Here is a 16,769-nt window from a genome sequence, read left to right as displayed (position 1 = left end):
TGGTCCTCTATATTTTTCAACCACTGCTACCTTGCTTGATCTCCAGGATGCCCTTCCCCTGTTATATAAGGAGCTCTTACGTGTTTCATCAGGTGGCAAACCAGTGAAGTTTACCGTTTTTTTATAGTTGTTACTAAATCATTCCTGTATAATTCCTATTCTGTGTTCTTAAGAGCCTGTAAACGTAATTTTCCATCACGGACACAAAAATTACCTGTAGAACCTTTTTCTCTGAGTAGTTTACTATTTATTTATTTTTATTTTTTTGCTACAATACGTCCGTGTCCAGCTCTACAAAAGTTTCTATCAGTGCAGTGGCCTACTGAGCCACAATGGCTAAATCATCGGTACAAGCTAAGTGCTTTGTCATCCTGGTGTATATTCTTTCTCCCTGGGTCACAGATCTATTCCTTGTTGCTAACTTTAGCACTAAATTGAAGAGGAAGGGAGGGATATTCATGTCTTAAGCCAATGTTAGCATATTATGCCAATTAGCAACACCAAAGAGACCTCCATCTGAACAAATATTGGTCACCATATTCTTAAGGATCATTTTAACCAGTCTGATCACCTTCGCATGGATCCCAATCAGCTTCAGTCCACTGTGACATATGCCATATTGAACTAGCTGGTGAAGGTCCAGGTCATTTTCATAAAATCGTCATAGTAATTACCATCGTCATAATAAAAATATGATCTCTTGTTGATCTTCCTTTGTGGAATCTACATTGACGGTTTGTCCATAAAAATTTTCACACAGATCTGTATTTTTATCTAGTTAACTTAAATAATCTGACAGCGCTTTCAACATTACACCTGACCTTGCTTATATACATTTGAAGATGATAAAACCTGGAGAATATTTTTCAATCGAATTCAAGATTTGATACCGCTTGTGAGTAAGGAGATCGTTTCAGATGGCAAGTAACCACTGTGTACAATCAGCAATGTATCCACAATTTGAAATGCTCATCTGTTTTGACTGCCCTTCATAAGATAAATGATTTCAAATAAATTCAAACAGCATGAATCAAAAAATGGTAAAAAAAATTTATTCAAAAATTACAAGTCTTTTGGATTTTCATTTGCTGATCTCTGATCTCCCCAGTAAGCTCTCCAGTTGTCGACTTTGAGTAAATTTTTCTCAATGTCCCATCCTTAAAAAAAATTTAAAAATTACAAAATATGTAGTTGTATAATGTTTATTAAAATTAAAGTAAAGTAATTCCTGTCATACAGGAGGACTTATCGTCCACATTGGATGGACAAGGGATCAAACCACTTTATTCATTTTTCATACTATAATCCATTTAAAAAAACCATGGGCTATGGCGGGATTCGAAACCAGAATCACAAGCATGGCAAATATGAGTCACACACTTGGCCACAACAGTCCCCTTTATATTTATTACATCACCGTACTTACCCATCATAGCAGCGTTTTGAAAACAGTCAGTCGCATGTTGTGTAGCGAAATTATCAATTGTCATCAGTACAGAAATATCGATGCCTTGTTTGTCCATCAGGTACTGGATCTGTTTCGAACTCAGCGATTCGTACAAGCTGTTCAGCATTTTCGACTGGGAAGGAAATTGTTTGAATTTGTCACCTTTCACAAATTTCTTTGTTGGCAGGAACTAAAAAAAAAATTGATAAAAAATAGAGATTTGAAAGAATCGTAAGGAAAACTGTTAAAACTTACAGTACTGTTTTTTATATACGATACACCAATCCCAAGGATAACGGCGTGGAAATATGCCTCTAGAACGTCCTTAGATGTTATGGTAGTATCAAGAAATACATAGATGGTGTTCTGGTTTTCACATAGGACAATCATGTACTTTCTTTTCTTGTACAAATGGGCAAGGAACTGGATTTGTAAAGGCAGCAAGAGTTTCTTGCTTGTTATTTTATCCAATGAACACCCTATTTTGATTTTATGGCCACAAATGCTACTATCTAAAATAATAATAAAAATAATATGTAAATACAATAAGGAAAAGTATAAATACCCTAAAGACTGAGGAGAACCACCCAGAGTCATCATATTCAACCAAATTAGTTCCATTATGGGAGAGTTTAAGTGTGTTGAGAGTGAGTGAGTGAGTGAGTGAGAGAGAGAGAGAGAGAGAGAGAGAGAGAGAGAGAGAGAGAGAGAGAGATGAGAGATTAATGAAAGAGTGAGAGTACCTGATTCTCCGGCTCCAAGTAAAACAGATTCCCTTTCATTGACTTCTTGCGGAGGAAGAGCAATATCAGACAAGAAATAGTTCTTCAAGAAAATAACAAGACGTTCATTGTTGAAAAAATTGAAGTTCAGTGCTTTCACAGCCTTATAATTGCAATACAGGTGGAAATATGTCAAAATGACAAACAGATACCACAGTGCACTAAAACAACATATTAAGATATATATATATATATATTTTTTTTTTTTTTTTATTAAATCTAATTTATTTGAATTTTTTTCAAGTACCTATTATCACCAAAATATGATAGCAGCCCGACTCCCATTAGGGAAGTCAAAAGATTGACACAAGTTTCTTGGCTACCATCTTTCGCAGAAACGTCGGCCATATTTTCTTTCACTGCCTGAAACGTACATTAACAATAAAAACTCGCTTATGAACATTTCTCGAAACCGACCTGATGCTGCGTTATAGCTGCACGGGTTGCCCCACCTGCTACGCCGACCAGACCTTTCAGGGATGTTGAAAAGCACAAAATGTAAAACGCATATTCTGTGTAAAGCGTCATGAAAATCAACTCTGTGAAAATGGCCGTGTCGTTTAAAATATCTGCAAACATCCTCCATTTTTTGCACTCTCCATCAAGCCCTGAGCTAACATCAGTTTTCAATCAATTGTTTCTTGACGTCTTATTGATATATAAAATATTACCCTATGCCCCATGCAAAGGCGATCTTCGCCAACAGACCGATACCATCTTTCAACACCCATGTTACCGCAGCACTTGTCGAATTTGCCGTGCTGTCACCAACACCGATTCCCTGCAATACAGCTTTTGTTGCTAAAGTCCCTGTTATTGTACTGCAGCACGCCTGACAAAATAAACAATAGTTAACAACTTTTTCTTTATGTTGTACATTATGTTAAGTACCTGGAGTGTATCCCATATCTGATAATTTACGTAGTCTTTGCTAACACTATCTGGATAGCCCCGAGGGAGGAAAATGTCTTTAAAAATGCTTACTACCCTTGAAAAACTTTTCTTAGCCTTGAGGGATGCATTTAATTTAAGTAATTCATTTTTTCCTAAAACATAAAATCCCAATAAATGAACATATAGTATAGTTTACTGAAATACAAAATGCCAAAATTCTGGGATTCTATGCGTAATAATTTAATAATTAATTTTTATTTAAGGTAAAGAATTAATTGAAAAATGTTATTAAAACAGGATGAAAAAAATATTATATTAGCCTATATAATGTCATTCAATAAACATACCAGAGTCTAAAAATTTAATATTAAAGTGCTTTATCATAAATATTTTTTCACAGCTGCGATAAAATTGCTGATAGCTCAAATTAAAATGGGTAATCATTCTTTACTAAGCTGAGCAATACAAATTGGAATTGATAATAAAATCTAGGTTTATAAATAGCCAATACCAAGGTAGTTCTCGATTTGGAGAAATGAATTTAATGTTCTTATCGCAAGCGATGACAAATTGTGTTATTAGTCAGGAAATAAGACCTTTGGTATGCATGGTTTGTCCTGCCCACTGAAATTAAGCTCTGGTGATATCGATACCTATGCTGTGCTACTGCCACTTATTCTTAAATCAAACTTTCTTATTTACATACAATTCACACAAGTGGTAATGGAGTATTTAATGTTTCGCCATCACCCTAAACAACTCGAATGCCAAAAGTAGTTTTTTTAAATTAATCTTGTTTATTTGGAGATCGTGAAATACAGTCCGATGTGATGTAGTTTTAGTAAAACATTTTCTTTATTGTGCCAACATTTCGATCATTATTGATATCATCTTCAGGGCTCAAAGTGTTTGTTTTGTTTGTAGATGTGTCATTATTGTGTGTAGTGTTGGGCTCTCTCAACAATTGAAATTGAGGAAGGAGATGCAGGCATGCCAACCAATGTCACTACTCCAAAATACAATTTTACTAAACAGTACAAGGTACTGATACCAGAACAGGAAGAATAGGCTAAAGGGAAACTTTGACAGGGAAATAGAAAAGCTAGGAATACTTTCCCAGAAGATGGCCATCTTCTCTGACAGGCAACACTAAAGGCCCTAGCCTGATGAGAGGTGAAGGCAAAGGAGTTTTTGGACCTGAATGAAGGCATCGACACCCTGGGCTTTTAGGAGAGAGAGACAATGAAAATTTGACATGACGGCCAAAGAAGGAGCCAACATGGACTCTCTAGGTCCTGAACCCCTACTATGGCCTAACACCTAGTCTCAAAAGAGGATACATCTCAAAATGGATCCTTAATGAGTCCAAAACCTGGTGGAAGAATACCACAGGTATGAGGCATGCGAAGAGGTTCATAGATGGGCCATCCACAAAACGTACAAAGGAATTACTGTAAGGCAGTGTTGGGCAAAAATTAGTCATGTCTAATGATTAATGATTGATCACTCAGACTGTTAGTCATGACTAGTAATTAAATACGAGGCATGACTAATTTAGTCGCCATATGTGATTGATGGCTAAATTAGTCATGACTAGTAATTAAATACGAGGCATGACTAATTTAGTCACAATATAGTTAGTCATGACTAAATTTCGATAAATCATGTTCAAATGGGTGCTCAAAAAATGAATAATACACTTCATCACTTTTAAAAAATTTTCTAACAGAAATTTATTTCATCAAAACGAAAATCCTTCAACACCTTATTTAACAAAAATCAATCTTCCAATTATAAGTAAAACTCCGTCGTTATGAAAAGTCAAAAAATAATGATAATGATAATAATAATATAATAAAATAAAAAAATCCTATAACAAGCTACGCTTTGAAAAGTAAATATGTTTACATAACCGATCAATGGAAAAAATATTTCTTTGAATTAAAATTTATTCCACTTAAAACGAGAGATTTCTACATTATTTGGAAAATACACCATCTAGGGGTCTTGATTGTAATAAAATAGACAAGTAGAATAATTATGTAAATTTGGTTTTCGTTTATGATAACAATTTTTGAAGGTTGGCCCTGAGCACGACTCTCATCTCAAAATTTTTATCCGGAGTCGGTTGGATTTTGGTAAGTTGGTCATTGTAGCCAGAGTTGGGCAAAATCAAACTAATTCAATCATGATTAAGAATTAGTTAGTTTTTGCCCAACTCTGCTGTAAGGCAACTGCAACCAAACCACGATTTTGGTTGTACTCCTGACGGGGTACTGCCATTATGAAAGCCCATGCACCGACAGAAGAAACATGTGTAGTTAGTGCCAAGAAGACGAGGAGACCGCAGAATTTTATGTTTTTGTGAACGTCTATGTAGGTGCAGATTCTTTCAAATAGGACAAAATAAAGCCACAAGATCCTGCCCTAAGAAGCCGCTAGCAAGGTTATGGCAGTTGATTAACAACCTGAAGCTTGCCAATGAGTTATAAAAAACAGGAGAGTTAAAATACATCTACTCAGGTCGAAGTGTAGAAGGCCTTGTGGCTACCTTTTATTCCTATCCCCTTTGCAGTGATCATGACCGTAAAATAGGTCAAAAGCTTGATAGTAACAACTGAATTTGCTTTTTCATCAAGACTGTACCATGAGTAAAAAATTGGTCGAACACTTAAAACCTTTCTCTTTCTAATTAAACGACGTACAGGAAACACAGTGAAGATGGTTCATGCGTCTGAAAGACCAACTCAGCCATAGGCAGACCAAGATAATTGATAAAGATCAAAATACACGTTTATATGATGTTAATAGCCTGAAGGATCAGGAATATTTGATAATAAGTAGGACAGCATAGCCAGAGAAAAAAATGTTAGGAACTATTAAATCAGGTTTATAATTATTTAAAAATGTGAAAGCACCTTGAGATTGGACGTAGACGAATTCACCTTCAGAGCCTTGTTCAGTTTCTGTTATCAATATTGGATAATTTAATTTCATGTTTGTGTCTATCTACGTGGCCTACCTGTGGAGAAGAAAAACGGTATATTTAACGAGTTAATTTGTTTTATGACTTGTTTAAAGAATTTTATTTTAATGTACTTACGATTGTCACTACTGATCATTACTCTTCGCCGACTGTGGTAGAATTTAAGTTCACTGGGTAGAACGGCTTGCCACACGGGACTAGAGATGGATGGAACTTGAATGAATGTGTCAAACTGTCAACTAAAATTTCAATTCTGATAAGGGCTTTGATTAGAGTTGGAGGGGGGAACCAATGGCGGATGTGGGAGGTTGTAATGTCGCTTTGAGGTTATCCTCCCCCGCTTGTCCAAGCCCTTCCTGTTGTTTTTATTTTTGTTTTCTCCCGGGGAAAAGAAACTCCGCAGCGAAATTTCTACCGGATCCGCCGAGTTTCGCCTGTGCAGAATTATAGTCCAGGGGTTTTTTGGTTTTTTTGAAGAAAATGCCGACCGGGTTGTAAAGGATGGCGTCTTTGGTGGCTGATTATGGAGAATCCAGTCAAGAGTCGAGCCACAGCGATGATTCCGACACTGAGACGGAAAATTTCAAAGAATGGTATACACATTTCTTTTCCATATTTACTTTATCATAAATCTTTATTGGACGTCCAATAAAGAAAATTGGTCCCAATTGCTTCATTTGTGAATTAAAGAAAATCATTGATACCAACATCAACCAACCTAAAAGTTCACCATCATCCATCATGGGATTACATATTTCAATTCTATTTAAAAATGAAAGGTTGTTTTATCAATCAATCTTGTCATCCAGTTATCCAAAAGCTAGTTTAAATTTTAGCACTCTGTCACAATGACAGGCAATTTTACAAGTATAAAAGAGAAAGGCTGGACTGTCAGTGCTCAGACACTCACTAATAGAAAGTTCCAGGTTGAGGAGATTGCTTAAATAAATCTTGGCCTTTTTTATAGAAGCAACAGCGAAAATCAAGTCATCTGTGACATAAACATACCTAAACAAAAGTCCAATAATAATAAATAATTAATTTGTTTTTTATTGTGCCATTACAGCGCTGATTCCGAAGAATCGACAGCCCGGCTGCCCCCACCAGCTTTTTCTGACAAAATAAAGAACTCCGTATTTGTCAACCCTTTCCTAGAAGCCGAAATAGCGCAGTATGCCGTCCTGGAAAAGCATGTCAAAATGGTGCCCCAAAAAGATGAAAAGATGACGAAAAAGGTCTGCTACATGTTCAAGAAAGGGAACTGCCGATTCGGGAAGAAATGCAAATTTGCTCATAATGTTGATAACGGTCAGGCAGCTGTTACGCAGGAGCATAAAGACAACAGTAACCACAACAACCACAACCAAGGGTTCATAGATGAAAACCAAGACCTGAGTAGGTCCAAGGACAGCGACGATGAGGACGAGCCTCAGAAAAAGAAAAAACGCCTTGGCCTCACTAGAGGACTTATACCAAGCAAAAAAGTTATGAATTTGTACAAACAGCAAAAAGAAAAATGTGGGAAATGAATTTATTGTGATAAATGTGAACTGTATCATATTCAAATTTTATCAAATTAACTTATTTCATTTTATACTAAGCTATTACAACTATGTAAAATCAGAAACAAATTTTTATCGTGGTTTATATTTAAATACGTTTTAATAAATATATTGTAAATCTTTTAATAATGTAAATAAAATTTTCTTGTCATTTTACAGTTGCCTTCTTATTATATTATAGTTTTATCAATGTATAGCTCGCATGGAAAAAAACTAAAAATAATGAATTTTACATTTCCAGACCGTATTTACACAAAGATTCTACACAACAGATATTTATAAACATATAAAATTTTACTTAAAATAAGATTTAAAAACAAATCCAATATAGAGACAATTTGCTCATACTTTTAAAAAGACAAAATGCAATTAATCTCGATATAATTATATTAGAAATAATTAAACTCACCTGGAATCTGAAAAGGTCCTCATGCCGAATCACGAATTAACTGTTTTGCCTGATAGTAAACAAAAACAGATTTTAACGGTCAAAGTACAACACAATGTTTATTCGATGTACTAAACAGTTCTCTTGCTTGTGAAAAATCCTGTTTGTACTTTCTTCATAACGATCTCAATACATTTATTTGCCTTAATTAAAAATTGAACAATGAATATCTTTATGTACGATTTTGACGAAGAATTTCCATGCGACCTGTACTTGAATCCTCAGCCCAGTACCAGTTATGCAGTAATTATTATTTTTTTAATGTTTTATATTTTTTTTTACTTTGTTATAACCCTTGTGACTACTGAAAAATACTATTTACAGTTATGAAAATTTGTCTTCTAATAATGTTTATAATAAATTTAAATCCCACGATTAATTTTGGTATTATTCTTATTCTCGAATTAATAATTCATGTTGTTAACATGTAAAAGTTTAAATTGAATTTGTAATGGGGAAAAGCCATTTACGTTAATCTTACACTTTAGTGTATATAAATTGCTTCATCATCACCGATCATCCTTTTTGCCTGTCAGACCTATTACAGAATTTCACCTTGTTTCAACAAATTAACAGCAATGCCAAAATAAATAAAAAAGTGTGTAGAGATTAGTGACCGTTAATCTATAATTATTCAGATATCTTGAGATGCGGTCTGGTGTGATGTAGGTTTCAGAAAAACCTACATCACACCAGACCATCTCACGATATCTGAATAATTATAAATAAAAAAGTCTGGCAGGCAAGATCAGGATGACAGAGCAGAACATTTATTACCTCGCAGACATCATTCCTTTTTTTATGTAGTTTTCAAATATTTTGGTCAAATTAATTGACTTTATTAAGGGTTTGTGTGGGGTTGATGCAGAATACAATTCTTTCCTCCACTGCTACCTAAACAGGCCTATTGTGGAACCCGTATAACTTATAAACCCCTGTACATTGGAAAGTATGTTATTCCTTATAAAACTGAGCTCTTTTGTTGGTGCTTCTTAGTGGATCTTGGGTGTGAGAAATATCCTTCTGAATTGGCTATTTTTACATTCGCAAGGATATGCACCAATGGTTCTGATTCCTCCTAGCAGAGTAGACATGTTTCCGTCTCAGCCTTGCCCATCTTCTTAAGGTGATAGTTAAGAGAGCAGTGGCTAGTGTAGAAGCCTCCAATTTTTCCCAAATCCTGCCTGCTGAGGGAGAGGAGTTCTTTCAGCTTCCATTTTGAGATGTTTATAAATGTCTTAGCTTGCCTCATATCTGGGGTATTTGTCGAGTGTTGTTTTTCTTTCTTAATCCATTTTTCCAACTTAAGCCCCCTCAGAGTACTTAGTTGTAGTTCTGGTCCCATGGTTGAGAGGGTTGCTCCTCTTTTATCTAGTTGGTCAGCCTGTCCATTTCCTTCTAAAGCCTTCAAGTCGAGGAACCCACTTTAAGGTAATCTTGTTTTACTTTCCCCAAGTCATTAGGTAGACAAGTTTGGAGTTGAAATCACATGCACTTAGTTCCTTTATGGGCTGCCTGGTTGTCTGGGAGTAGGTATATCTGTGCACCTTTCATATTTTTTGTATTAACTCATGTGCACATAGTTATACTGCATGGACTTCTTTCCCAGAGTCATTAGGCAGTTTAGGCATTCCAGACAAGTTTGATGTTGAAAGCATACGCACTTAGTGCTTTTATGTATGTCTGATTGTCCGAGAGTAGGAATATCTGTGCACCTTTCATATATTTCTGTTGTGCACATGGTTCTATTGCATGGACTTCTTTTTCAGAGTCATTAGGCAGTTTAGGCATTCCCAGACAAGTCTGATGTTGAAAGCATATGCATTTAGTGCCTTTATGACTGCCTAGTTGTCTGAGAGTATATATATATATATATATATATATATATATATATATATATACATATGCACCTTTCATATTTTTCTGTATTATCTCATGTACACATAGTGTACTGCATGGACTTCTTTCCCAGAGTCATTAGGAGTTTAGGCATTCCCAGACATGTTTGGAGCTGAAAGCATTCATTTATTGCCTTTATGACTGCCTGGTTGTCTGAGAGTAGGTATATCTGTACATGTTTTACATTTTTTTCTATTAACTCATGTGCACATAGTTGTATTGGACTTCAGCTTGGACAAAAGGTTGGGGTGAGTCCAAGGGGCTTCGCTAGGGCCTTTTTATCCCTACACCTACTCCCTGTTCCATCTTCCATCCATCTGTGTACCATATTAGGGCCCCTTTTTGAAACTTGGGGTCACCTTTTTTCCAAATGTCTCTATTGTCTATGTCCACTTGTGATCTGTCAAAGTTGAGCTTTTTAATTGATGCTAAATTTTTAGTAACGTTTTCTTTGACGTTGACCCTAAGAAAAAATTTTATTAACAAATTATCTATCATAAATTTTAAAAAATAGACATGAAATAAATATGGTGTTTTTTTCTTTAATTTAGATATTTTTTAAAACTAGGTAAAGTATTTTTTAATTTTTCAAATATTTTCACTTTACATTATTAATAGTTTTGCGTTTAATTAATTTTTTTAAAAATAAAATTGCTTTATCGTGATTTAATTGGCTCACCAATTGGTCGTTTTGGTTGTAAGGGTAGTACATGAATGTTCCATAGGCTGCGGCATACAAGTCAAACCTCGAAGGGGAGGTTTAAAGGAGGACGAAAGAAAGTACACTTCCCATTTGACTGGGAAATTAGAGAATTCAAGTTCCTCCGACTGATGAAATTGTTATTTTAGGCCGAACAATCTATCATGGCATCGAGTTCGAACGAGAACCAATATTCCATGGCCCAGAAGACTTGGGAAATGTCCAACAACATAGAAACCATAAGCACAGTGGACGAGATATACCGATATGACAGAAAGCAGCAGCAGGACATCCTCAACGCGAAACCTTGGGAAAAGGAGTGAGTCGAATCCATCCGTATCTCTGTCATTCCCGTTCTAACTTTTACGTTTGTTTTGTTTCAAGTCCGCATTTTTTCACCGATATAAAAATCTCAGCACTGGCTCTATTGAAGATGGTGATGCACGCCAGATCTGGAGGAACGTTGGAGGTCATGGGCCTTCTACTTGGGAAAGTCGATGCCAACACGATGCTTGTAATGGATTCTTTTGCTCTCCCGGTCGAGGGTACCGAAACGAGAGTCAACGCTCAAGCTCAAGCCTACGAATATATGACAGCTTACATAGAATCAGCTAAGCAAGTATGTTCTGTTTTTTCTTTTCTGGCATGACATAACGATTATTCAAATCTGTACAAGATATCCAACTACTTTCACTCATGAGATTTCTTCCTATGGTCCGATGGGTAATAAACATGAATCTTAACAGTTTCTGATCATATTAGTCAGCCTTTCCTTGCAGCTTTTGGATTAAAAAAATAATAAATTTTGCTAATATTTGACTGTGATACTTTTATTTTTATAATACCGAACTGTTAGAGAAATTTGGTCAATAAGTAGATTAGTTTAATTGGGACATATTAAAGACTGATTCTTCACATTGAAGACCTCACAAAATTTTATAATTTTAATTTTAGGTTGGACGTTTAGAGAATGCGATCGGCTGGTACCACAGTCATCCTGGCTACGGCTGTTGGTTGAGTGGGATTGACGTTTCCACTCAGATGCTGAATCAAAATTTCCAAGAACCTTTTGTAGCTATCGTAATTGACCCAGTGAGGACCATTTCAGCTGGAAAAGTATGCCTGGGCGCATTCAGAACGTACCCTAAGGTAAAAACTAAAGTTTTTAACATATGTTCATTAAACGATGTATTGAAATGGGAGGCTGTAGTGGCCGAGTGGTCAGTACGATGGATTCTCGGCTCGTAGAATGTTCAGTTCCCACTATCGTCCCTGGCTCTTTTTTTCACACAACCCTTCCCCCCTCAAAAAAAAAAAAAAAAAACACGTTACATATTTATATATCATTTTCCTTGGCTAATGTGCAGTGTGCATGATGGACAGACCGGCTCAAACCACCCGACGGGCAGACAGGCAAGCACCTTGGCTTTTAACGCAATCATCCCCCCTTGCATTTATTGATGTTTTGTTTTGTAATGGATGTGGATAAAAACCATTTACACCGCATGTAGTGCGCTATGGAACTACTCCCTTCCAACTACCCGGGGGAAAACGTGCCCTAGATGCTCACCCATCAGACACTGCCCCACTTCAGCCACCCCAGTCCCTCTCACATCAAGGCCAACTCTACATGGCCACAATTTTTTTTAAAAGTTTTGTATGTTCGACAAACTGGAAAAAGGAGTCATTTAGAACATCATACAGGGATTCAGGCAGCTTGTAGTACCTTCTTTCCTGGTTGTATCATTCACAGGTGGTCAATATACGTTTTATTGTAAGCTCCTCATTACATACTGTGTGTATTCCCTAGTGATTAGGTAGCCGTGTGTTAGTCTTGTATGCCTGATTCGGAGTCTGCATAGCTGTTTCTTATCTCCATTGTTTTGGTTTGATGAGAGCCATTTCCAAGCGGCATTTTTTTATTTCTCTTAAATTGTACCTTGTTGCCTCCCAATTATTTTTTTTATGAGGGTTTGCAACAGCAGAGCTTATATCAACCCTCAGGGTGTTTTAAAAAAAAAGCCCATTTGTAAGTATGTTGAGTTCGAATGCAGGGCCGCTGGATTTGAACCCAGGACCTTTACCTTACAGCGATGAGTGCCGAGTCAATGCCAATCTGTTGTGGCCACCGACGCCCCAATTCCTTCCATTTGCATTGCCAGTAGTATTTTTACTTTTTCAGGAGGGAAATGTAATCATTTATGGGAATATGTAAATTTCATAAAGCCATAATAAAAAAACTTTTAAAAATATTTAGGGATACAAGCCGCCGAATGAAGAACCTTCTGAATATCAGACAATCCCTTTGAACAAGATAGAAGATTTCGGAGTGCACTGCAAACAGTATTACTCTTTGGAAGTGTCTTATTTCAAGAGCTCTCTCGACCGCCGTCTCCTCGACTCGCTTTGGAACAAGTACTGGGTTAACACGCTGAGCTCCGCCAGTCTCCTCACGAATGCCGACTACACGACAGGGCAGATATTGGATCTCTCTGAAAAACTAGAACAGTCCGAAGCGGCTTTAGGTAATGTGTATCTATTACAAAACTGCGAAGAACCTTCTCAATCGGAATTCAACGTATTCTGACTGTGATTTAATTTTTATAGGGCTAGGAGGCTTCGTGCTCGGTGGAACAGATCCTCATGAAAAGAGAACAGAAGACAAACTTCTTAAAGCTACCAAAGACAGTTGCAAAACCACAATCGAAATAATTCACGGACTAATGGCTCAGATGATCAAAGACAGGCTTTTTAATCAAATCAAACCTAATAAATGTGAACCTTAATTTTTTTTTAATTACCATTTCATCTATATTCAAAAACTATTAAATGTACTTTCTAAAAATTAAAGTGTTGTTTTCTTTCCTCTGTGTATCTGTATTTTGTTAAAATAAATCAATTTTTTTAATTATGTTGTCTGCTTAATCTTTTAAACTGAGGTTAACATTTTCTCCTGGTATGGACCTCTGCCTGGTCAGAAATTTATATCATCTACCATAGGCTTCTATTTTTTTTTAAACTGAGATTTCTTATTGAGGTCTTTGTGGATGAACAGTGAAAGAGTCTCACAGACCAAAAAAACCAGAAAGGGTATACTAAAATTACAGGAAATGGTTAGTTTGATGTTTGATTCTTTTGATCTTTTTATAATTGCTATTTTCGTCTGACAGACACATTTAAACTTGTTTTCACCTTCAGTTGTGTTTGTGTGTACTTTCTTTTTATATGTAATACTGATCTTGAAGGCCAAGAATGTCTAAATAACACAAAATTACCGAATGTAGATGAATAATGGTTGAAATGTCAGTCAGACCAAGATAATAAGGAAAAGCATACAAAGATTACAGGAAATGAGTCATGAAAATTGTCTGTTTTTCTGATCATTTTTGTCTTTTTATCTTTCCATTTTGTCTTTCAGACACATCTTCAGTGTTTGTTGGTATGTTATTATTGGCGTTTCAACTTTTTGCCATATTCAGTGGTTGGTTTTTGTGTTATTTTTTGTCCATTGAGTTCTCTTTATATGTCTCTTGAAGCCTGGCGCATCTAAATAACACAAAACCATAAAATAAAGCTGACGAAAGGCTGAAAGTGTCTGACAAGCCAAAATTACAAGTAAAGGGATACAAAAATTACAGGGAACGTGCCAAATAAATGTAGTTTTTTCTGATAATTTCGGTCTCTTTATCTTTCCATTTTGTCTTTCAGACATTTCTTGCCATCTTCAGTTCATTGGTATGCTATTATTGGCAGATGAATCTCTCTTATCTTGTATCTCTTAAATTCAGGCATGGCAAAAAAAATCAATGCAGTGGTCTTTTCATAGACATACCAAAATGGAAAATTTAATTTATAACTGTAAATTTGCTGATATGACAGATGGTGTTTTTTCTTTTTTTTCTTAAATGAACATCTGATTTGGTTAAAACTAAACATTTTTATTTTTTTTTTTAATGAAGGCCTGGGTAGTTTTATCAAATTTTCTATCGATTTATATTTTAATTTTGTAGGTATAAAAGTTCAAAGTTCCAGTGGTCAAGAAATTTCAGTAGGTTTTTTCCAAACCAAGCAATCTTATGTTTGCTCAACAACAGGCACATCCATAATAAACTCTTATCTTTTGTATTTTACTCTTATCTCAGATAAGAAACAGGAGAAAAATTGAAGGTGGAAATAAAATTTTAAAAAACAAACAAAAAAGACATCAATTCTATACGGAAAAGATGTCATTTTTGGTATTTCCACATGGATTTTTCCAGTTTTTCAAATAAAATCAACGTGATACAAAACATGTGGCCCTTCCTGGAAGTCGAAGAATTTTCCGTTCTTCCCCCAGATCAAAACAGAAGGTAAATCTTCATAGTAACGCTTGAAAAAAGTGGAAAATAGTGATGTAAATTTAAATTTTTGTAATTTTTTTGGTTTTTTAAATTTGTGCTTTTTGTTGTTGTTTCGATCGGGTTGAATTTTGATCTTGCGACCTAGACGATTCAGATTGTTACAATAATGATGTAATTTTGTGGCGATTTTAAGTTAAATTTTTAATTTTGTACGTTTTTTTGTTTAAATGATTGATGTTGTGGATTTAATTTGTTTATGTGTAATTTTTATAGTTATTCCCCTCGTCATCGGCGGGTTGGGTTTTCTAACCTGGGGATGTGATTAGAATTACACACCTGAGATTCCACCTGACTCTGGTGTATTAATGTTTTCCGATAGTGTAGTAATACAGAATTTTCCAGTAAGAATTTTCTTTTTTTTCCGGGCCGAAAACTAGCCATTTTTTCTTAGTGAAAGTGGGCCGAGCTTTTCCCGAGGAGGCGCGATTCGATTTCGGCCCCGGGTCGTGCGTGTATGTGGCAGGTATTTCGAATCGCCAGTTCACCTTCGGCCGACTCTTAAACGTTTCGAGGGACCATGGAGTAATTCTTTTTTTTTCCAATTTATTTTTCTTATTTTGATTTTTTTAAATTGACAATATAGAAACAAAAACAAAGCCTATTTCGCGTGAGAGGACGAGGGGATTTTGGATAAGATCGACAGGTAAATTTGCCTCGCCCGGCCAGTTTTGTTTTTATATCAGTTAAGGCCAAAATTTTAAGGTTATTGGGTGACAATCTGATTGGCATTTTCCACGCCCGTTTTTTCATTACATTTAATTGGAAAACCCGATCGTCCACAAAAGACCGGAATTTCCATCAAATTTTCATTTGTAGGCTAATTTTTTTTCGATAAAAAGGCCGATCAGTGTCGCCTGCGTAGCACAAACGTGTCAACTTGAGTGTCGCGAAACTCGGAGAGAAAACATTTCCTTTGCTAGGTAATTTGTAATATTGGCCGTTTATCCGTCGACTTTGGATTAACTTTGGTGAAATTCCACTTTCTGTAAATCGCCTGAGCAATTTTCGCCTTTTATTCAAGTGTGATCCAACAGTTTGATGAATTCGTAAAATATTTGTTATTTTCCTCATCGCTTGTGCTCGCTTTAAACTTTCATAATAGCGAAAATACTAAAAAACCTGAGATTATTTTTGTCTAAATCCTGGTTAAAAATTGTACTTAATTTTTCTTTGATTTTCTTTGAATCTTAACTGGTATGGTACTTTGGTTACTGTCATTAACCATAGAAAAAGCAACTTTTTCTTTTCCTGTGCTATAATTAGATGGTCTGTAAAGAGCTTGTTTTGTATTCGTCAATTTAATTAGACAACACAAATTATAATTAATTTTCCCAAATGTCATTTACTTTGGTTCATGCCTTGGTTTCTTGATTACTATGAGTCATCATCCATGTTCAATTTTAGGCAATTTTTAATATTACCTGTTTATCTATAAACTGGAATTTCTTAGATTAAATTTCCTTTTCTATAACATGCCTGGTCAATTTTGGCCTTTTACTTATGTGCCAATGGTTGATCCAACAGTTTGATTTCTCATCGCTTGTCCTCACTTCAAACGCTTTCAGTTGCCACAATTACTTACCACAAAAACCTGAGATTCTTTTAATTTAAGCCCCTGCTTTAAATTGAGCTGAATTTTATCAGGTTTGGT

General features: G+C 35.6%; 4 protein-coding genes across 14 annotated transcripts in view; 3 read left to right on the top strand and 1 right to left on the bottom strand.

Annotated features, from left to right (window-relative positions):
• Window positions 1–1,030: 1,030 nt before the first annotated feature.
• Window positions 1,031–8,146, bottom strand: LOC106664891 (RUS1 family protein C16orf58 homolog). The gene is made up of 11 exons (XM_014390954.2): window positions 8,081–8,146; window positions 6,227–6,348; window positions 6,042–6,145; window positions 3,121–3,275; window positions 2,901–3,061; window positions 2,647–2,842; window positions 2,477–2,592; window positions 2,191–2,390; window positions 1,703–1,959; window positions 1,427–1,637; window positions 1,031–1,157 (listed from the first exon to the last, which is right to left on the bottom strand). Exons 3-11 carry the CDS (start codon window positions 6,118–6,120, stop codon window positions 1,063–1,065), a joined length of 1,470 nt encoding a protein of 489 aa, XP_014246440.1. The 5' UTR covers window positions 6,121–6,145; window positions 6,227–6,348; window positions 8,081–8,146; the 3' UTR covers window positions 1,031–1,062.
• Window positions 6,439–7,769, top strand: LOC106664893. Its single transcript, XM_014390958.2, has 2 exons — window positions 6,439–6,702; window positions 7,176–7,769. Exons 1-2 carry the CDS (start codon window positions 6,611–6,613, stop codon window positions 7,636–7,638), a joined length of 555 nt encoding a protein of 184 aa, XP_014246444.1. The 5' UTR covers window positions 6,439–6,610; the 3' UTR covers window positions 7,639–7,769.
• A 40-nt stretch (window positions 8,147–8,186) lies between the features above and the next one.
• LOC106664892 (COP9 signalosome complex subunit 5) lies at window positions 8,187–13,513 on the top strand. 3 transcript variants are annotated; one of them, XM_014390955.2, is made up of 6 exons: window positions 8,187–8,362; window positions 10,868–11,037; window positions 11,103–11,337; window positions 11,673–11,867; window positions 12,976–13,246; window positions 13,326–13,513. In XM_014390955.2, exons 1-6 carry the CDS (start codon window positions 8,282–8,284, stop codon window positions 13,502–13,504), a joined length of 1,131 nt encoding a protein of 376 aa, XP_014246441.1. In that variant the 5' UTR covers window positions 8,187–8,281; the 3' UTR covers window positions 13,505–13,513. The 3 variants fall into 3 exon arrangements, with proteins under 3 accessions (XP_014246441.1, XP_014246442.1, XP_014246443.1); XM_014390956.2 differs by having other exon boundaries at window positions 8,189–8,362; window positions 12,976–13,243; XM_014390957.2 differs by lacking the exon at window positions 8,187–8,362 and adding an exon at window positions 10,777–10,794.
• A 1,379-nt stretch (window positions 13,514–14,892) lies between these two features.
• The window catches only part of LOC106664866 (AP-1 complex subunit gamma-1), an 18,711-nt gene continuing 16,834 nt past the window's right edge, over window positions 14,893–16,769 (top strand). For 2 of the 9 annotated variants that reach the window (XM_014390908.2, XM_014390902.2), the window contains exons 1-2: window positions 15,379–15,640; window positions 15,702–15,761. Coding sequence is in view for 2 of the 9 variants with exons in the window: in XM_014390901.2 (XP_014246387.1) it covers window positions 14,964–15,067 (104 nt within the window). In the remaining 7 variants the exon portion in view is untranslated. Of the gene's footprint in view, window positions 15,068–15,378; window positions 15,762–15,787; window positions 16,039–16,769 lie in introns of those variants that run through there. The other 7 variants (XM_014390906.2, XM_014390903.2, XM_014390909.2 and 4 more) reach the window with 5 other exon arrangements.

This window comes from Cimex lectularius, unplaced genomic scaffold (assembly GCF_000648675.2).
Source record: "Cimex lectularius strain Harlan isolate CLEC.00 unplaced genomic scaffold, Clec_2.1 scaffold137, whole genome shotgun sequence".
In the NCBI taxonomy this organism is placed as follows: Eukaryota; Metazoa; Arthropoda; class Insecta; order Hemiptera; family Cimicidae; genus Cimex; species Cimex lectularius.
This window is presented reverse-complemented; position numbering and strand designations above follow the sequence as displayed.